This window comes from Mastigoproctus giganteus, chromosome 9 (assembly GCF_048544385.1).
Source record: "Mastigoproctus giganteus isolate SK-2022 chromosome 9, ASM4854438v1, whole genome shotgun sequence".
Taxonomy (NCBI): Eukaryota; Metazoa; Arthropoda; class Arachnida; order Uropygi; family Thelyphonidae; genus Mastigoproctus; species Mastigoproctus giganteus.
The window spans coordinates 228,874,429-228,897,172 of record NC_143583.1 but is presented as its reverse complement, the minus strand read 5'-3'; the positions used below and the strand labels follow the sequence as shown (position 1 = coordinate 228,897,172).

The 22,744-nt window shown below is 37.4% G+C and overlaps 1 protein-coding gene across 1 annotated transcript in view; it reads right to left on the bottom strand.

Annotated features, from left to right (window-relative positions):
* Positions 1-22,744, bottom strand: part of Ptp36E (protein tyrosine phosphatase 36E) — a 235,318-nt gene that overhangs the window by 50,003 nt on the left and 162,571 nt on the right. The window contains exons 11-14 of the mRNA XM_090381417.1: positions 21,906-22,005; positions 16,956-17,032; positions 11,458-11,589; positions 4,209-4,337 (exon numbers count right to left, since the gene is read on the bottom strand). Coding sequence (XP_090237543.1) covers positions 4,209-4,337; positions 11,458-11,589; positions 16,956-17,032; positions 21,906-22,005 — 438 coding nt within the window. The remainder of the gene's footprint in view (positions 1-4,208; positions 4,338-11,457; positions 11,590-16,955; positions 17,033-21,905; positions 22,006-22,744) is intronic.

Here is a 22,744-nt window from a genome sequence, read left to right as displayed (position 1 = left end):
AACCACCCAGAAATCCATCTTAGAATCTTACTAGTAATCCCAATCTGTTCAATACAGTAACCTCTTATGAGGGACCAAGTGAAATGCTTTGCTAAAATCGAAATAAACTGTCGAAATTGTTCTCTAAATCCAGCTTATGTCAAAATAGTCTACTAAGTCAGTCAAACATGATTTTTCCTTAAGCCATGTGTCCTTCAGAATGCCATATCTATATAAAAGTCCCTGGATTGAACTCTTAATCACTGATTCAAACTAACCGGTCTGTAGTTGTAACTTCACTTTTATCACAGCTTTTATGTATTGGCAATACATTGACATTCTGCAATCCAAAGATGCCCTTATAATTAACCTCAATGGTTCAATACACTCACTAGCGTTCCCCCCCAAAACTACAGTGTATATGCCATCAACTCCAAGAGCCTTACTTGCATTTATGCTCAAAAGTTTTTCTAATAAACAATCATTTGCAATTACGACATCACTAATTTCATATGGCTCAACCTCACTTGCACAGCCTCTTCTCAGCACGAAGGGTCTTTCGTCATTAAAGACAGACAAGAAGTACCTGTTCGGTTCACCCGCAACATCAGCTGGGTTGTCTAAGCCTTTCCCACACCCAGTGCACAAGGTTCCAATGAATTGCCTTTTTCTTCCTTGTATCCCACATGCATGAAAAATTCCTTGTCCCCATTCTTTGCTTTCTTAAATAAGTTCAATTCTTTGTGCTTAATATTTATTGAACTGTGCTCTACTCAACCACCATACCTCTGTAAAATTCAGAAAATTTTAAACTAAGGCACATCTTAGCTTTTGATGATGACTGATTTTAAAGAACTGACGTATTTTGGAAATATAAACTTGTTTTTTTTTTTTTTTTTTTGATTTGGTAGTTGTTGGCGCATCGGCTTCTATGGCCATATTGCACCTCCCAAGGTTTTTGCAGTACTTTGATCCAAGCCCGAGGCGAGAATCGAACCCGCGACCTTGGGTTGCCGGGCAGGTACTTTACCCACTCGGCTAGCCCGGTCGGCATATAAACTTGTAGCTTCACTGGCAAGTGTCTGAAGAAAAAAAAAAAAAAAATCGCGAAACTGTGCAATGGTTAATTTTTACTGGCGCATCAGCAAGCAAAGTATAATACGTCAAAACACGTCAGACAAAAGGCAAATTAAAAACAGACCAAGAATTTCTGTGATAAACGGTAAACTGTATAACATGAAAATATTACCATAAAACCAAAGTTGTGGGTAAGAAAGTAAGTAATTCTGCTACCTTTCATAGTCAAATTTCACTTCACACACCCTCCCAAATACTGGGTGATAAATAAATTATCATTGTATTGCTGTAAAAGCACAGCAAGTCCTTTACAGCCCTGAAATCTAGGGGCCCCAACTTACAGTGTTATCTGCGAAAGAGTTATTTTAAAGTGGCTTTGAAGTCTCAAGAATTTATTTTTGGCTGGATTATCCGCTGTTTAAAGTTCTAAATGGTTCATTTCTTTCCATTGATGACCTGCATTGCTCTTCATCTGATGAACATAGCATTTAAGGTAGTGAGAACAAGCAATTCTGAAGTGATTTATCAGTTGGGGAATAGTCTGTTCATCTTGTGGATTCTTGTAAAATTTGTTTCATACTCTTCCATTTTAGTGGTTTCTCCCAACTATACAGCAAAATATTTGCTAGCACGCACACGCGTCATTTTTGGAAAAGGAATTTCACTCAAAGCAAAATATTTGTTATTAATTTTGCGGCTGGCTTAACAAGCTCGTCGGCAATAGTGTAACTTTTACCTATTTTTGCTATGAGGAGTGCAATTCTGAATGAGAATTTTGCTTTTTCTTCTGTCTTGGGCAAAGCAAAATGATCGTTCAGTGTTTGGGTCATCTTTTTATGCCTCTGTAGTTCGTGTCTGCTTCGCTAAACTGCAAAAGTCTGAATTCTGAGTGGAAAAACTCGATTGGCTTACCAGTTTTATTTCAAAGTATTTTTCTGCTTAAACTGTCCGCGGACAGTTTAAGCAGAAACATTGAGAAACGGTTTGAAAGCAGTTTGAGAAACGTTGGTTTATGCTACTTGAGTAACTCGCTATTTTCTGGCAGCTAAAGTAAAATTTCTTTGGGAATTAATACTTTGATATTGTTCATTGCGGTTTATATATAATATATATTTATTTATTTTTTGTTTCAGCTCCAGCGGTTTGAATCCTAATCGGAAACTTCCTCAGCCTTGTCATATTTATCTCCTACTTATCTTCTGCAGGGAAATTCATAACTTTCTAAAGAAAGCTAATTCTGAGGCAAAACTGCATTATCCTCTTTTTTTCAATGCTTAAATAAATTCTCCTTTTTGCCACTACACGAGATATTTTACAGTCTAACCACGATTTTTTTCCACAACTGATACTCAATTACTAATATTAATTATTAAAATACAAAACAAATTTTATAAAATATAAATCTTAACAATCAGATTTAAAGAAAGAAAAGAAAAACGGAATTGCAGCAATTCCGTTTTTATGTTTCTAGAATCTTGTCCGTAACTTAAGTAACAAAAGAATTATTGATTTTTTTTTTTTTTTTTTTTTGTGAATATTGGCAGTTTGAGTTCAGTAATGATTAAATCATTGAAAATACCTCAAACATCGACACCCTTTGAGATATATAATGAAATTATGGTTTGTAAATTGCTGTCTGTTTCCACAGAAACTTGATTCTTTTATTACAGTTTTTATTTTTATTTGGAAGTTGATGAGTCTAATTCCCAAAAGTCGCAGTAGGAAGCAGTAAATGACAAAGTTTATCTTGAACTTGATAATGCTGTGCTAGCTTTATGCGTTAAGCAAGAGCCAGACTGACCCTCAACCCCAACCCACAAGAAGGCTTTCCAGCGAAAAAAATATATACTTCTAAACTTCAGCAAGAGGAATTTTAAAAATTTCAAACTATTAATATATATCTGGAAATAGGTTGGCTCTCGCAAAAACTCCATGCTCCTTAGGAAATATTTTTTTATGAGACTGTCGAAGATTAACCTGAGGAATTCAGTCAAAAAGGGACTAAGACATTTTACCAAAAACTGTAGTGTGGTACTTTATCGGTTCCAATAATTGTGGAGGGTGGCAAACTGTTAAATGTTTATGAGCTGTCGAAATGGCGCCCGTAGGGCCATCAAACAGAATAATGTGCTGTGACTGAGAGTCATGATTCCAAATGGAAAACTAGACACGTGATATATTCATGCATGTTGAAATCATTGTGTTTTGCCAGTAGTGTAGTCCCACACAAATCCTATCCAAAATGTAAGTAGACTCTCGACGCATCCAGAAATTTAGGAGAAAATTATCTTTTCAATCAGTCCATATTCGAGACAGTTAAGACTTGAGAGTTTAAAGTGGCGAGAAAAACGGGCTAGTAATCAGATTGAAAAGTTACTTTGGTTAGTGGAGTTCATGTCCTTCAAAGTGTGGAGGAAAAGATAATGCCTGTAGGTTGAAGAAAAAAGTCAAGAAACCTCGAGTTGGGCTGTCATTAAATAGTAACATGCCGAGGGACTCGCAGAAAGCTTCACCATAAGTTGGGACGATGCAGAAGGGATGTAACATCTCCACAGAGCATATGCTCGGATAATGTGCTGATTAGCAGTATGGTCTCCAGTCTTAGGTAGAATATAGGCCGAAACAACGTCGTTCGTATCTTTGGTGATACCATAACTTCTAGAAGCTGAAAGAAAAGGTCCAATAGGCTGAATAGCCAAGGATTTCTCAGTGTAATATGGGACAGAGTGCCGGTTTCCTCCTGGACATTTGTTCAGTCACAGCAATAAGCGTAGATGGCAGCGGTGGCGCAAAGGAGGTATACCTAACTAGCGATTAGCCATGTCTCGGTATGGCACAGGATGTCGAGTGATTTCAAGAGTGTCAGGTTTATTCCTCACTGACTTGTCATTCATCAATCCAAATTTGATTCCTTACGTCAGCCTAAAAAAGAATTAATGGTAGTCGGTGGGAAAGTTTTCGCTTTTTTCGTAATTGCAAACGAAAAGATATCAACTTACCATTTACTGGTTCCATAAGGAACCAGTTCTGTGCCAGTGTTTTACATGGTAATAAAACTAACCAAAAAAATATTCGCATTAAGTTTCGAATGTGTTTGAAGTTCCTGTTTGTAAAGTGTATGTAAATGTAGTAAACCAAATGAATATAATTACCTTTTTGAGGACCTTAAATATCCACGTTTTTATATTTGGATAATGGTTGAAGGAGACAATTTCTACTGTAAATACAGAACCATATCTTTTTCGCCTTTCTCTTTCAGGAGGCCAGAAAGGTGGATACGTCTGTTCAGAAAAAAAAAAAATCTTAAGAAATCTAAAACGCAAATGATAATTGTAAGAAAAAACTTTTTTAATACTTCTCCAATATTTTTTTAAATATACCTGGGCCTACAAACAAGTGCCAAATACAATCTATGACCTAAGCAGTTACATGTCTTATTAGCCTTGGCTGTGATTACTTGCAGTGAATAATACTCCGCTCAATTTTTGGTTTGATGTCATATTTTTAAAATGTTAAAAATATTTTCAGCTCTTCGGTACCAGTCATGAGATTCCCTTTTGGGCTCATTGTTACAAGGTCATTCCAGGAACGTAATTACCATATCGAGAACTGTTTACCTAACACTGCACATTGTGTTAAAGTGGGATGTAGTACAACCCAACGAATCTTTTTCAAAGGAGAAGATAGCGTGTAAGACGCAGTCTTACAAATATTTCTCTTAGTGTTTCGATTATGGCAATTATGGAATATTGTAAACAGTATGGTCAGGTGCGAAAGTAGGTTAAAATTAAAAACTTCGGAGCAATAGTTTAATTCCTCTATTACACCGATACTTGATGACGAGACATTTTTGGGAAGGGCGTTGGTATGTAGCAGTTCAAAGGTATGGTCAGCAGCTGCTCTAGAGGTAAAAAAAATGAAAGAGTTCCGTTGTGTGGGAAAAACAGAATGTAAGTTATCGTATGAGAAGAGTGAGCTTAGCCAGATTTAAATTGGATAGGAGGTAAGGTTTTCGCTCCAAAAATGTGCGGGGGGGGGGGGGGTTCCTGTTGTAGTTCTGGGAAAGTCCCGCTATGTAGCGAAGAGTTATATCGTGCACTACAGAGGCTGTCTTAGTAGAGTGGGGGGAAGTGAAGAGAAGTCTGTGTTAGGAGAGAGAAAATATTGAAAAGGGTAAAGTAAAATGGTGCCTTGTCCAGTTACTCTTTAAGCAGTAACGTTATTAAGGAAAGTTTAACTTATCTGTCGTCAGGCACGTTCCTGTGATCTGGAAACTGAGTAACCAGATAGTCCCCTGGCTTCTATTATTGCCCTTCAGTATTCTCAGAGAACTGTTCCCGAAATGTGAGTACTGGAAGAGAGCTATACGGCAGACTTCAACTAAGAAGAGAGACTTCGCCGCACTCCGTGGAAGGAATCCGTACAAAGAAACCCCACCGAGGAACGTAAGTCCTCTGAAGTGTGTTGTATTGGAAAGTGTGCTTAGATAAAGTTGTAATTATATTAGAGTAAGGTTGAAGAAATTACGAGAATAAGGAAATGTTTAGTACTGAGTTGGTTTATCGGTTAAAGTCGTAAAGAGAACTCAAATGATACTGCTAAATTAAGAGAGATATATGGAATTGTTAGTATTTAGTTAGTTTATGGATTGCTGTTGTGAAGAGAATTGATATTGTTAATTTGAGAGAAAATTTATGGATATAAGAACATGCATTAGCAGATTAAATGAATACGGTTATGTATATATAATTGAAAGTAGTTTTGCACAATAAATGACATTTTATAATTTTTGTGTCATTGCTCGTGAGAAACTGACAGCTTGCACGTAAATATTATAGTGGGATAATCCCTCAGCAACTGGTGATTCTGATATTTGAACGCAGTCAGTTAGCTTGTGGACCTCGGTGCTTGAGGGGAGCTGTTGTACTAAAAAATAATAACAATTGCCACTGTCGGCAATACTAAGGTAGAGAGAGTGGAAATAAAAAAAAAAGAAAAGAAAAACACCTCATATAAATAGCTAGGGGTGTCTTTGACAAGGAGCATAGCTCGCTGATTAAATCAGACCTACGAGGGGCCGACCGGGCTAGCCGAGTGGGTAAAGTACCTGCCCGGCAACCCAAAGATCGCGGGTTCGATTCTCGCCTCGGGCTTGGATCAAAGTACTGCAAAAACCTTGGGAGGTGCAATATGGCCACAGAAGCCGATGCGCCAAAAACTACCAAATAAAAAAAAAAAAAAAAACCCACGAGGGGCATTTCAAAAATTCTCTTTACTGCAGGGCGAGCGAACTCGAGTTGGAAGCAGTGCTAGCAGTGGTGCATTAACCATACGAACATTCTGAAAATAGAAAAATTAAGACCTGTTAAGTTATTAATATGCCACGTAATTTATTTTATTCAGTATGCAAAGGAGTGTAGTGGGAGAGAGACAGAGAGAGCCTTATTCTAACATATGGAAATATGATCCATTAACTGCATGTTACAATGTCTAATAACAGAACTTTATCCGGGGATTAACAACAAAATACGGGAATGTTCTTTAAATTAAAAAAAAAAAACGCATGCTGAGAAAAAATTGTATAAATTAAACAAAAATTATACATATATATAAGACCAACTGGCCAGTTGGTATTATGCGGGTTCTTTCACCAAACTGCATGAAGCGGTTGGTGCATGGATCTGCTGGGGATATAAATCATTAGGCCATGGGGGACTGTGGTAGTCACGGGCTGGGCCGACGGTCAGAGTAATCTTTGTGTGTATAAGCGATCCTGACCAAACTTCTTCAGGTTGACATCCACATCCTGGACTCAGGACAGCATTGGCTGTGGGAGAGGTGGGACAGGTGAAGGTGCCCATGAAGTGCTGTGGACAGCCATAAGTTCAACAGTTAATAGGAGTCGCCTCTCTTCAGTAAGCCATGGGAACCTGGGAATGTTGATGGTGTTAGCCATGGCTGTGGTCTGAAGCCAGGGTCGGTAACAATCTATGGAAATTCCTTGTTCGAGAAGCCAATACTCAGGTGAACACTGCTTTCATAACGGAAGTGCCTGCGGATGCCCATATTTCTGCTGCATACGCTAGGACCATGATAAACATCATGGTCTATCAGATGTCTTACACAGCAATTGCAGGATATAACTGCAATTGCTGTGTAAGAGATCTAAGTTGAGCAACTCTTGTGAGCAGCATGTCTGTGTGACAATTGTGAATTAAACGCGACGCCTAGTCGCGTTTAATTCACAATGTGGCTTTCAACAAGTTCCAAGCAGGCTTCTTCCAGAATAAGCCGAAGGATTGCTGAGTGCTGCTTTAGTGAGATCATGAAAAATGTCAGAATCATTATTACCATATCCATTTTAGTGCGAAATGGATCGTTGCCGATGGTCACAGCCTAACATAACATAACCTTATTTCCGAAATATACAAGCAGGCGTTGTATTCGCTAATTGAACGCGAAAAAATGATTCGCTTTTAATAATGACGTCTGCGTGCTGCTTTATCGGAAATAAGGAGAAAAAAAAAAAGAGACCATAACTGTTTTTATTAGCATGAGAAACATAACCCAAAGAATCGCAACAAATTGTTTTTGAAAAACAAAAATGCCATACTTCTTTCTTCAATGTGCATCTACTAGCAAAAATTCATCTGTTGCAAGCCACATTGGAAACTGATCACACCACAATTCGCGCTTGATAAAAAATATAAGTTGAATGGTTTTTGTTATCGATACAGCACGTTTTCTGGATGCATTTCATCTTCAAACGCAATTTCAGAAAATATTTCCATTGATAGCTGAAACGCATGGGTTCTCAATAGTCATCAACAGAAGCGTTTTCTTTGATTTCTCCATTTAAAATTTCAGAAATATCCAATAATTACCGCGCAAACAGCGAAATCTATGATCAAGTATGCATATTATTATGCCTTTTTTTTTTTTTTTTTTAAGTTAAGCAAGGGCATCGGCCCTGGGGTAATCACATTCCTCTTTTTACGTAGTGGAATTACAAGTACTTTCTACTCATAAGTGACGAACATCCAAACAAAGCTACATAACATATGTTTTATTACAGTACGGCTTTTTTTTGGTAAAATACAAATGAATGAAAGTTGTATCATTCATTAAAAATAGACCGCATTTTTAAGAAAACGTATCTGAACAAATGAATGGGTCAGCTTCATGTATGGACTTATATCCGCCAGGTTGAGAAACTTTTCCTTGCTAACTATCGATAACTCACTCGCCAACTGCAACAGACAAATCCAGGGCCTGACAAATTTAACTATACTTTTACTGCATACTCTCTTCTAAACGGTTCATCATCAATCCATTGCAAGATGAAGGCCTCTCCAGCAACTTTCCAGTTTCTTCTGTTTTGTGCAATGGCCATCCATTTGCTGCCTACGAACTCTTGAATTTCATCTGTTCATCCGAGATTTATTCTTCTCTTGACTTCCAGCTAGTTATCATTATTATAGCTAATGACTTGTTCAGATAAGTATATAATGGTCTTGCCTCCCTCCTGACGGAAATTCAAGGAAATTCAAAAACCATGATACTGAAGAGATCTGAAGCCCGCTTTTCTGGACAAAGCAACGTGCCTTCAGGAAATGGAAGCGCACTGGATGCACAAGTGATTTCATTAGCTTTAAAAAGAAAAGTGCATTTTTCCTGAAGCAAAAGCGACACGCCAACAATAGATACATAGCTAATAGGTTAGTATGCTCAAAGCGGCCATTTGCAAAGCATTACATTACAGGTATTAAGATGGGTGAAATCCGTTTCATCGAGTGAGCCGATAATACTTTTGGCGAGAGTCACGTAAAGAAAGAATCGAATCCTCCCATCTCCATCCCATTACGTGATTTGACTCCCCTGTCTGCATTTAACATCACGAAGAAGAATCTGATGAAAGTAATAAACGAGTACCCAACAAAGCTACTATCGGGCCTGATGGATTGCCCTAGTTTATCGCTAAAATATCACGGGAATGCTCTTTTACACATCTTTAATGAAATTTTGCGAACCTCGATGGTGCCCCAGATTGGACACACTATTGCGTCAAAGCCATTCCGAAGAGTGAGGCCAAAAACTGCAAAGGAATTTCGTCCGATCTCAGTGGGCCCTTCGCTAATTCAAGTTTTTGAAAAGGCAACAAACCTAACTTAACTTATGAGCACTGTTTCCTTCACAGACCTTGCCACCTTCACACCACGGTCCCTGGAAGATCTACTACCACCAATCTCCTTCAAACTCTTTTTCACATACAGGAAGCTTTGAATTCTCGAACACAGCTTGACATAATTTTTCTTGACGTTAAATCTGCATATGACAGAATTTCCACCACATCTTTACTTAACATCCTGAAGAACTTTAGGATCTCCGATATCCTCCTCCTCACCGTACTCAATAAAATTTTGCAGGAAAGACGGCTCCTTTTGGAGCACAATGGTCTCTCCCGTTCCGTTACTGTCTGCAGTGGGGTTCCATAGGGTGGCGTTTTGTCATCAGCACTGTTTGCGGCTGCCTTGGAACTTTTGCTGGCAAATTTCCAAAACATGATCTCGTACGCCGATGATACGAAGCTTCTTCATTCATTCGAATCAGCCAGAACAAGCGCTCTCTGTCCGAAGAGCTGTAATAAAACAAATATATGAGATAAACACCTTTCTGCATTACATTGGACTCAAGATAAATGCCGAAAAATCTGCCCGGATGACGTTCACAAAGAGGAAAAGAATAAATCCAATGCACGTCTCTATAAATAGATATCAAATCAAAATTGTCAAGTGCTTCAGAAAAGACAGGTTCGAATCCAAGACCAAGCCGAGGTTCCCGTGGGAGCACGGGAATCTCGGCTTGGTCTTGGATTCGAACCTGTCTTTTCTGAAGCACTTCAAGGAAGCAAGAAGCAAATTCTTCGCAGCCCTTTGGTCTGCTTGACAGGAACTGGTTGATTACGGCTATAACAAGCTAATAACTAGATTTGTCCAAATTTATGTTGTACCGTGGTTCTTTATGCATCGGAAATCCAGATTTCCCTCCAACCTACCAGCAGCAGTTCTTGGGGCTTGAGTATTGGCTGCTGCGATCACTCAATAGGACTTCAGGACATCCCCTTACTATCTCAAGGGCTATACTGCATTCGCTCTATGAATGACCCCTTGGAAACAAATAATCACTACTTGCAATATAATTACCCTCTCCAAGCTTATTTCTGGTAGACCAAATGCTCCCATCATCGATAGGCTCATCACTCTGCCCAAAGATAACAGAAGAACAACTAATCACTAAATATCTAAGATCCGACCTGCCCCTCAACCAAATCAGTTCGCTCAATCATATGTTTCCAGCAAGCACGATTGAACTCCTGAACGACCTAAATATTAACCCCTAGGCGATTTGCGTGGACAAGATCTATCGATGCAAAGTCTTTGCGGATACCTACTCAACGTTGCAATTTTTAAATGTTTCAAGTCTCCTCCGCTCTCGTAGGTTCTGTGTTTGAGGATAAACTGTGCTTCCCCCCATTCCTGTTCCGGACAGCCTTCTACAACTTGCTGTCACTCCCGGACACGCTTCGAGGGATGCTAAATTTATTTAGAACATTGTCTTAGCCTGCTGTAATTAATTTGATCTGTACCTTTTATATTACTCAATGTATATATTGTTAATCTGTTATAGTTACGTTTACCCTCCTAGCATATGGTTGCTGTCTAGGGGTGGATATAACTTTTCCTTTTCCTTTACTTCAATAAATAAATAAATATATGAATCCACCTTTTCAATTCTGCTCCTTCAATGATTATATCCCTTCCTGTGACATACTTGTTCATCATTACTTTTCTAAACGATTAAAGCAAATGTTAAATAATTTTATAGCTGTGAAGTGAAAAATCTTCACCCGACGCAATCAGTAGAAGGCAAAACGGTTAAAAATTTGTTATTGTCACGGTGCAGTGATGAGTTGAAACAGGCCTTTTTTTTTTTTAATAGAAGAAAAATTGAGTGAAATTGGTGACAGAGCTGTTTTCCACGAATTTCGTTTGATCACCTCAGCGGTCCATACAGTTATTCAGGTAAACAGGCATTCATTAATTGAAGTTTAACAAAATTTACATTTGCTGTCCATGCTTCCTCTAAATTACAATAAAGTTCGTACTATTTCTACGCAAAAATGCGTCCAGGAGGAGGAGGATTTCCATAGGGATATTTCTCCCAGGAATCAAAAGAGAGTATGGGATATAATGAAGGTAAATGAAGGTCCGTGGAATTTTCACAGTAGAGAGACAAAGAAAAGTTATCGCTATTAAAAATATTTTCCGTTGTTGTATGTTGAGTTATGTACTACAGTAATTTTGTAATAATAACGAACAAATCAAATATTACAAAACTTACATTTGAAGGAGGAGGGCTGCACAGCACGATGATGGAATTGCAGTCATGGTCATACACTAACGACCAAAAATCTGCAATGGTTCGCTGAAGAGGCCACTCTGTTACGATGTACTCTTTAGACCGAGTATAGCCCTAGATAAAGAGGGAAGAAAGGACACAAAATAAATGATTCATTCTGAAACAATTAAGCATACAGTACAGATTTAATCATAAGGGAAAAGGATTATTAGGACATCCTCTTGCTATACTAAACACAAAATTACAAGGGTACACAAAGGTTTTACGTGATGGCCACCACGTGAAGTTTCATCGGTAGGAGCTTCTCTAGAATTGCGCTAAAAATCAAAAGCGCCTTCATTCAAGAAGTAACATCGCTGCAGTTATGATGCAAATGCATCATAATTATACATCTGCATTTTAAGAAAAGTTCGATATTTTACTGCTGATAAGTAATCTCAGTTACAGTTTTAACCGAAAAATTCCAAAGTAACTTTAAATTTGCTCCATAACATCAGAATGAATTTTTTACAAATAAAAAAGCGAAAATATTGGCAGAGGAAAGTCTGGTTTATTTTGTATTTTTACCAGATTTCTAAACGGATTATATAAAAATACTTAAATCAGAAATCAAAGGCTACGTCCTCCTGTCAAGCATAGATGGCGCAAATTGTATTTCTTATACGCTGGGTTTTGCAAAGCGCTGTTTCTATATCAACGAGAAAGAAAACAAGAGTTTACAAGAAAAAAAGAATTGTATTCTCTTTAATCTTGTAAACTCCTTAAAACTCTGTGGCCGTCCCCGGCCACTTAGAAATATATATATATATATCAAAAAGAATCCATAGGTCAACTTGTTATGGTAACCATAAAAAAAAAAAAAAAAAAAACTTTGTATTCTTTGAGAGAAACTCATTACTTTACAATACCAGAGAACAAATTCTTGTTTTCACCAGGAATAATGTAGGGAATATTTATCCAAGTATAATATTTTTCCGCGGCGGTACTTTGAAAAGTTGCAGCAAGATGTTTCAACAAGTACTGATATAAAATGGTATGTAATCAAGTCACAAAGGAGATTAATGCAGGCGAAGCAGATGAAGAGAAATCTTTGGCAAAGGATGCAAAGAAAAACAATCAAGACTTCTTTACTTTGTAAACTCTGGAAGGAAGGGGATGAATCAGATTGATCCAATTTGATATCAATGGTTCGATTATGATCCTGCTCAGATAGCTGACGAACAGAATGACTATTTGGCATCTAAATCCACACATGAGGAATTCTGTAGGGAGGTGGAAGCTAGAAGCTTATCAAACTCTAACAGGGACTTAATTGATTTTGTAATAATTGAGAGCAAAGTGGAGGAGAAATTGTTGAAATTAAACATAAGGAAGGCACCTGGGGTTGATGGGATCTATCCAGTTATATTAAAGAAGGCAGCAAAGGAAGGAAGTAAACAGGCCCTTAGCCATGATTACGAGGGCACCCTTGAACTCAGGGAGGTCCTCGACGGACTGGAGATGTGAAAATAATAAAGATTTATTTAAAATGTATCCCCAATTCACAAAGGGAGATCGAAAGGTGACGCGAGTAATTAGTAGTAATCAATGGACACCACTCTTCGTGGACTAATGTTATTAGTGGAGTCCCCCAGGGTTCTGTGTTGTTGTTTTGTATATTTATCAATGATATTGATGATGGTATATCAGGTTTAATGTCTAAGTTTGCAGACGATACAAAGGTTGGCAGGTTTGTTCATAACAGTATGCTGCTGCAACAGGATCTAGAAAGGTTGAGCTGATGGGCTGAGAGATGGCAACTGAAGTTTAACATTGAGAAATGTAAGTAATACATATGGGTAGCAATAATCCCAGAGTAATGTACTAACTGGGCAGTGCTACACTCAGGGTGGAGAAGAATGAAAAAGCCCTGGAGGTAATTGTGCAGTCAGATATGAAGTTTTCTGAGCAGTGCAGACGGTCTGCAAGAGTAGATCATGGTGTCTTGTCAATGATATACAGGAATTTTTCTTGCAGGGATAAGGAGATTATTATTCACTTGTATAAAGCAATGGTCAGGCAACACTTTGAGTACTGCATACAGGTCTGGAGGCCTCATTTTAGGATAGATGTAGAGCTGCTGGAACAAGTACAGAGAAGGGCAACGAGATTGATGAGGGAAACAAAGGGTTACTCTTACCAAGAAAGGTTTTGAAAATTACAGTGTCTAGATACTAGGCACTTGCGAAGTGATCTGATTGAAGTGTATAAGGCCTTGAATGGTTTGAGCAAGCTCAATGCTGATAGGAGATTTCCTCTTTGTCTAGATTCTGCACTTGAGTGGGCATATATTCGAAATGAGGAAAGACAGTTGTAGAACAGATGTGCGGGTGGTTGATTGCTAGAACAAGCTTCCATCTGTTGTTGTGGAATGGAAGTTGACAACTTAAATAAATTCAAGGTCGAACTAGACAAACTTTTGGAGTGAATAGATGGGTGAAACGGGTAAGGGCTTTTTTTGGCTGATGCTATATAAGCTTGTTTTCGTGCATCATATGCCTCTACTAATGGTAATCCTAAGTACACGATCCATGCAGATACTGGAATCATGGCATACAGAAACTAACGTCATTCCTGTAATGTGTGGTCTTCCAAACAAAATCTAAATATGTGATCGTTTCTTCAACGCAATAAAACATTTATACCGAAAAATATTTAATAAAAGACCTTGGAATGCATCATGTATAAAATTAGATTTGGATACTGCAGCAATTCTATCGTAACAGGTGTTTATGAGGTTCTCAGGGCTAGTGCAAAAGAAAGTACCTTTGCATATATGTATGTGCGCTGGCATAATTGCCAGTTTTGCGATTGATAATGGCTGGTTGCCCATAATGGGGCCATTCTTCCATTTTTCCTTTAGGGAGCGAAATATTACAGAAATGTTACAACTATTTAAAAAAATAGTTGTAACATTGTGTTATTAAATAGATCTATGTACAAGGACATGATGGAACAGTCACCCGAAAAAACTACTTAAAATATGCATCCGAGCCCGAAGAAGTTAATACAAGATCTAAATCACGAAGCAGAATGGTTTTTTTTTTTTTTTTAGCTGATAGACAATTATAATATTAAACTTGCCTGGCAAAAAAGAAGAAAATCAAGCAAGTTGATGATGCAAATTTTTTGATGCTAGGGGAGATTTGAGATAACTTCAAACATTTGTAATATTCTTTGGTAATAATTTAGAAATAAATTATTATTCTAATTGCTCATTAACATAAATAAATAAACACTTATTTTTGTATAACATTTTTAAAATAATTAAAAAAATGTTAGCCCAGGAGTTTTTACTTTCCCTGTAATTATAACCTTATCCATACTAATACTCAGTTATCAATATTGTAATGTCAAGCCTGAGTTGTGTAACTGTGGGTATCCATTGCTAGCTGAAAGAACAGAGGGAATATTCCCATTGTAGCTAGACAAAGTTTGTTTCCCAGGGAACGTGAAAACCTCTCACTCTAACTAGATTGTACGAATTTCTCTCCATATCTAATAAGGAGTGAGGCAAAGTCTCCCTAGTCCCTACAAGATCTAGAAATGAATTAATTAATGTATAAAGGGAAAGGAATGCAGGAGCATTATGATAGGGGATTTTATGGCTAGGGTAACAGAACGGAAGTCGTGGGAGGTTGGCAAGAAAGGAAGCCGGCGTGAGAAAATAATAGGTGGGCATTTTTATTAATGCCTCCGACACCAGGACGCTAAGTAAAATACCCAGGGACGAGGGGACCATGTGGGAGCACGAGTCATCCATAACTTTGGAAGATTGCCCATAAATGTGCTTACAGACATAAGGTTCCTGAACGCATATAATATCAAATAAATTTTCCGTTGCAATGAGCCTGATCTCATCAGCAACGCATCTAGAATGTTGTGCATTGATCTGGATGATTGGAAGGGACAGTCTGGTTCGCTGCCTAGCTATGCAGAGAGAGAGGCACACTGCCCTTCTCTGGTCTCGAGATCGCTTGTACCGCTGGTTGTTCATTATGATTGCCAAACGATGGCATTACCAAGAGACCAGATATCTGTGTTTAGATATCTTTCTATATTGGGACTTTTGATCTTAATCCGGAGAGAGAGGAATAGGATGGATGCCTGGTGTCCAGTGAGAGAGTTTTGCTCTAGAAGACAAAGGAGAGCACAGAATATAAAAGGGCCCAAAATGAGACAAAAGGGTTGTCACCGTCGTCACCGCCGGAGGCTCTGCTAGTTGTGGTCGCCATCGTCCCTATGGATGCTGAAAGATTATCGCTTTAGTTGCTGTAGGTTCACCGTTGTATAGTGGATCCCTACGGTCATCGATGCTGGTCGTCGTCGCTGCCGAAGTCACCATCGGCTTCTCGCTCAAGCCTCTTCAGTAGTTGCCCGCACCATCCGGTCTGGCTGAAGAGATAGAATTGTGATGGCCAGAGAAGACCACAGTCCACTTCACTACAGAAGGAAATTTGCAACGAGCCCCGGGATAAACCCACTTAAACTAGTAAGCAAAAACCATCCTTAAGTATGAATGAACATGTGTGAAACAGCCAAAATATACTTTAAACTCAATGCTTCCTTTCTCATTTTCTTTATATGTGGAAATTAGAATTAATTCAATAAGGCGTATCATAGTTTACATTCTAGTATTGTTTATAGGATGTTAGAAGTAAGGAATAAGATTTGTTTAGAAAGATGAACTGTAAAATCGAGAGACTATTGAATTTCGCAACTCTATGGCCTACTGTTAGCATATCGTTGCACTTAGAATTGATGCACACTTTACTCATTGTACTTTATTATTGTGTGAAAGTATATTGTATATATGACCTTTTTTGTTTATAATAAATGTTGCTAAGTGTTATTTGCATGTCGCATTCTCTCTGTCAGCATCTTAAACCACGCCAGGGTAAACAAAGAAAATGGATTTTGCGGGATGGAAAGACGCTAAGCAATCTTTCCATTAAAAACACAACGCGATCTGCAGCTGCAGAAATGCGGGGCCCGTAAAACCCCTAATTTCCAAGGGCTCAGGTTATTGTCCAAACTGATTGCATAATTGAAGCAGGATAGACGTCATAGGCGTACCCCAAAGAAAGGGAGGGTTAACAAAAAACATTAAATACACCAACGCAGCTGCCACTCGTAAGTCCGGATAAAGCGTGAAGGAATTTTATATTTATAATTATATTTAATTATAAATAAGTGATGTTGGTGTTTATTTACTACTCAACCTGATGATATTATGAGAATTGCTATAAATATTTACGAAAAATTCAAATATATTATTTACATTTATGTAACCAAATATCATTGCGTTTATGTGCGGAAAAATATCATTGTGACAGATATTTCTTTACATTGATCAAGATTGTAGGAGTTAATAAAAGTAACTGAACTATACATAAACTAATTAAAACAACATTGGGCATTTAAACAGTACATTTACTTACATCCACAAAGACAGCATTGATATAATCCGTATTGTCATTACTCTGAAATGACGTCAGATATGGGCGGAAGTTATCGGCTGAAACAAAAAAAAAAAAAAAAAAAAAAAAAAAGAATTAGAATGATCATTCAGAGATTCAAAGTGTTAACACAGCAGAAGAAAATATACTTTCACTCCACTCAATGTAGTTTTTTTGTGGGCGGAACTCAGTCCCATAAAAACATGGACTTCCCCTTGAATAACATGTTCTTAATTCTATAAAATTACTTAATTAAAAATTACTTAAAAATAAAGGCTCGAAAACTTGGTAAGCATCTTGGAATTTCAATTAAAACTCCAAGATTTAGTTCAGCAAATAATTTACTGAATCATGACACTTATTTGTTAACTTTCAATTTTATCCTTGAATTTATCCCATAGGAGTGCGAAAGTTTAACGTCAAGTAAAATTGATGTCCACCAGACAAGAGTATCCAAAATTCTCTTAAAAACGACTGTTTAAAAGTGCAAAATAACCGCGCTGTTCATGGAGAAAGAGTGCAAAAAACACTTAATGGATTAGAAATATGGTAAAATCCTATTTATTAGAAAATGCCTCAAATCCAGTGTTGAATAACATGGTCCTTTATCCCCATAAGAGTGTTTTATTGGAATATATCAGCATCCTGATTAATCATGCGAAAAACAAATCAAATAATTAATATTTAAATATTGATAATTAAATAAAAAGCAACGGGAACGGCAAAAGCTTATGATAGTTTCCGGTCACAGACTTATTTATAAAACAAACAGCCAAGAAAAGAGCCAAAAATTGTCGTCCTTAATAAAATATACTGTAAACCAAACTTCTGGATTCCAAGTCACTCTTTATGTAATAATTTCATAATAACAATCCGATTAATCCGAAATCTTAATCTTATGGATAATTTCAATTTAATTACGTTGGGCAAATTTGTTCCTCTGGTTTATTCAGACAATGCTTGAGAACAGGACTATTATTGTTCACGATGCCAATCGGCGCTACACCAGAACTATTACAGCTGGAGTACCACAAGGTGGGGGTCCTCTCTGGTATCTTGTTCTCAGTTGTTCTTCTGCCTTTCGTGACTGGCCGAACTGATATTATCACCTTCGCTGATGATATAAAGCTGTTCACTACTATCAACCCCGGAGACACTGCTGACTACACAAATGCCTTAATCGTACAGAAAATCCACAACCTCGAGGCCTTCCTCTCCGGTTTCGGCCTTCACATCAATCCTGAGAAGCCGAAACAGTTGATTTTCCTGCTCAAACGGAACCCAACAATGGTGCAACCCAATATAAGAGGATCCGCGATTTCTGCTGTTCAGCAACACACCGATCTGGGCGTTATTTTTGACCAGAAGCACTCCTTTCTACCACACAGACTACCTGCAAAAAAAAATTCTGTCGACTCCGGTGGATGCTTAAGCAACAACTTATGCATGTCCATGACCAGGCCGTTGGGTGCAGATATATTAAGTTGTGTCTATCCGGTCATACTTTATGGCGCAGAAATCTGGACCTCAAACTGCTGCAACGCATCTAAAACGGATTTTTGTGGGCAATTTTGGCTATTGAAGTGGGCCATGTGGAAATGTTCGGCTTCCCCCTGCACCAAGGACCACCCAGATTACGGCAGCTCTAAACATCAGACGTCTTCCTGCCATTATCCATGAGAGAAGACTCGTCTTTGCTGTAAAAATGATGGTTGGCATTATTTCGGAACCCGACTTCTGGGCTAACTGCGGATGGAGAATCCCAGTACCAAGTCCTTCAGGCCACCCCAAACCGGTTAAAGTTATCCGATCGGTTATTACCTGTGCAAATGCTGAAGTTCATACACTCCTCAGATGGCGACCTCAACAAGTTCGCATTGGATAAAAAATATAGGCGGAACTTATTCCATCGACTTCCTTCTCAGGATCATGTCACAGGACATTAGAACCTGTTCCGAGGACCTGCCCATCACTCACATGGATCTCTCACTACTATAGTTTCTGTCACAGATAGATTATTTTTGACAGTCCTTTTTTGTATTTTGTAATAAAAGTAATAATTTATATGCAATTTTATTGAAATTTAAAAAATGTAAGCAAAAAATTATAAATATAAAATAATATTATTAAATATAAGAGAACATCTCATACCTTTTTGTAGGAAAATTCTTCAATTATTTCAACCCAACGCTCACATCCAATTGATCCAGTTAATACATTATGTAAAGGCCCAAGTTAAAAACGCGATATAAACCATTTAAAATATTGTTAATTTAACCCGATTTTCTATAAACTAATCTTGTATTCAGTTCCCATTATCCACTCACCGCCAAGAAGGAAGAGCAAAGCGCACCCGATTCACATCAATCCGACCAAAACTAAACCAACCAGCAATAAACAGACTGGAAACAAAAGACAAATTGTCACATTCTACATTAAAATCTTTTTTGACTAAACTTCTTTATAAGTGACCAGATTATTTAGGCTACAATCCGTGCTCACAAGAAGTAAAGTAACACACTTATCAAAATCCACTCTCTTATAAAATCGAATTCAATTAAAATAAGCAACACGCGACGAGTTCATTTTTGTTAATCAATGCAAATAGAGTTATTCGCACATGCGCATAAAGGTCCATGAGTCAGAAATGGTGAATAGTCTACGTACATTTATCGAATTTGAATTTAATTTCTAGTGTTTCGGCTATTTAAGAGTTTTATGTATTCATTTTGTATATTAAAATTACACTCGCCTCATTAAAAAGAAAAACTTGGTTCTCCTGGATGGCTTGAAAGGAAAGTTCAGATGCACATGTTCTTTTTGTCCTCACAAATGCCTGGGTCGTTGAATTTGCATAGAAAGATAATTCTGGGTAGAACCAAAGAATTCGATTTTAAAACCATATTTTAAATGGTTGATATCGCGTTCAACTTGGTTTATATCGGGTTTTCATAATGTATTAACCGGATCAATTGGATGTGAGCGTTGGGTTGAAGAATTTTCCTACAAAAAGGTAAGAGATCTTTAAAGAATCTGTTAAGTTGTTTGTGCCACTCTTCAACATATGGGTCAGAAATATTTAATATTACTATTGTTGGTTGCTGTATTTTTTGATATTCTATCCTTAGCTTGTACCCTAATTCTATTGTAGCAAGTGGGTAACCACTGTTTAAGAATCTACTGGTTAATATTTGTATTTTGGAGCCCAAAGCAGATTCCGTCGTTGAATATTTATAAGCATTGAGAAATTGATTAAAGATAATCGATCTCTTGTAGGTAAACAGGTGATAGCTGTTATAATGTAGAAGCATACCGGTGTTTGTAGGTTTTCGATAGATGTTAAATTGGATTTTATTCGAGTCCCTCCCGAGTAAACGTGAAATTTTAAAAATTTAATGACTTAGTATCCGTATTCTCCCTCTCCAATGTAAATTTTAAACTAGAATGAATGTAAAATGTCTTGGATAGTACTGCTATCGATAATGACTAGAACATCGGCTAAATACCTCCCATAGTATGTGATACGGGGTCGAAAAGGCGTTAAATGTACATGCTCAATAGTTGAGAGGTAGAACTCCGATATTAGGCCGCTCCCATTGGCAAACCAAAAATTTGTTTGTATACTTTGTATCGAAAGGTGATATAGTTGGCTTCAACTAAGTTTAATTAAGTGAAAAATTTCTTTAATAGGAAGCTTCGTATAATTAATCGGTATCGAGTTATTCTTTATGGAAGGAAAATCGTTTTGCAATTTTTTTCGTTATATTAATTTTTGACTTAATTTTTAATTATTGTTAATTATTTCTTACTGTAATATAAGATTTTCGATTTTTTTTTATTTAATTGTTTTCGTGTTTTTATTTAATCGTTTTTATTTAATTCAGTGTTGCTGAAATTACTGGGATCACAGAAATTGAGCGGCTAAAGGTTAGACTAAGGTCAAAGACTCCAGTTTCTATCTGTACCACTTTTGACGAAATAGTTCTCCCACTCACAGGTGATATCTGCAGAGCTTAGCCATGAAAGATAATCGGGTAGCAAACTCACCAGTACTAATGATGTAAAGGATGCAGAAACTAAGGGGGAGGGAACTTGTAGTATAAAATGTTCAGATATAGCGTACACAAGATGTACGCAGTATCTTGAAATGACATGGCCTTGGCAGTGTCCCCTCTTCTAGTGCGCACACACACACACTACTCGGATTCCATCTAGTCACAGCTAACAGAGTAGCTGCAGAAGGTTATATACACTGGCTGACCCAGATGCCTGGCAGATGGCCTAGAAAAACCGTTTAAGAAATTGTACCTTCTAAATTTATGTAATAATGGATCTCGCTATGATACCCATCTTAACCTCAAAGACATGAATAACACACTGCAAAGCGGAAAATATATGTGGAGATGACAGAGCTCTGCTTTGGAGAGCAAACATGATTTCGCCAATTGAATCCTTGAGCGACTCCTTATCCAGGTTTCCCAGTGGCTCAGCAATTCTTTTATGTGAGGTGCTTATGTCGATTTGCACTTGGACAGCAACCTCGAGAATTTCAGTTTTAGACCTTGCACATGGAGGAGAGAACCTCCCACCCCCGTGAAGGTGCAAGCAGAGGATTTGATTTTCGTAGAATGATCGGACTGAGCAGAAATTCGACATTTGTATATGTTATGATCTGCCCTCCACCTGCCATGGTGATGTTTTGATTTGTATGTGGAAGGGAAGGGATCCTTACAGGGCTACACTTTTTGTCCTATTGAACACAGACTGCTGAATTGCAATCTGTACTGTGTTCACGTTGTTGTTACAATAAAGATTTCTTTAACCATTGTTAAAGAAATCTTGACTATAAACAACAAAACTAACCTTGCTATTCTGTGCTTTTAATTAACAATAATTAATAAATAAATGAACCAAGTAAAGTAAATAACTTACGTGGAACTATTGCAACGTCCCTATTTTTCTCTCTGTTTTCTGGTCGATGGCCTCCTGCACAGTCCCCAATTGAGAGCTTCGACGACATCTTACAGATTTTCTAAGTGAAGAAATATGCATAAAGAGTCAAAACATATCCATAGAAGTTTTTTATATTAAAAAAAAAAAAAAAAACTGTGTGGATTCAGAATGAAATAATGCTTTTGTGGAGCTCCAGCCGAGCCAAATCCGCCGAGGTTAATTTTTTTCTTTTTTCCTTTGAACCATGGCCAAGCATTTTATTTCATTAAAAATTGCAATCGTCAAGAGTTTCTCTAAAACTGCTCAGCTTCCATTGATTTTATATAAGCATTTCTAAAACAGTAATTTTTAACAGGCATTTCTAAAAAGTAGCACAATAGCACAAATCTCGTCTTCTTATGGAAGTGGACGTGATTTATAATTAGGTATGGATCTCGATCTCACTTATTTTCAAGTGTGGTACTAAATTCAGTGACAGGTGGAGAAGCAGTTAGATTTTTTGAAGATGAGGAAATAGGGGGGTGGGGCTAAACTGCAACTCGCCTACGACTATCTCAGTACAAAGCACCAACCAGCACAGAATCCAAAAGGACGTTTTCTGCCGCTAATTAAATATGTATCAAAATTAGATCCAGTTTAAACGATAACACTATTGAGTTTCTTAAGAGCTCACTTTATTCGGACAGGTAGTGTGGATGCTTATTTTTTTTTTTTTTTTTAGTATGTTTAATAATTTTTGCTAGAATATTTATTATTGTAATAAAAGTTTGATTTAAAACGTGAATTCAAATAATTACTTGTTTTTTTTTCTTACTTTA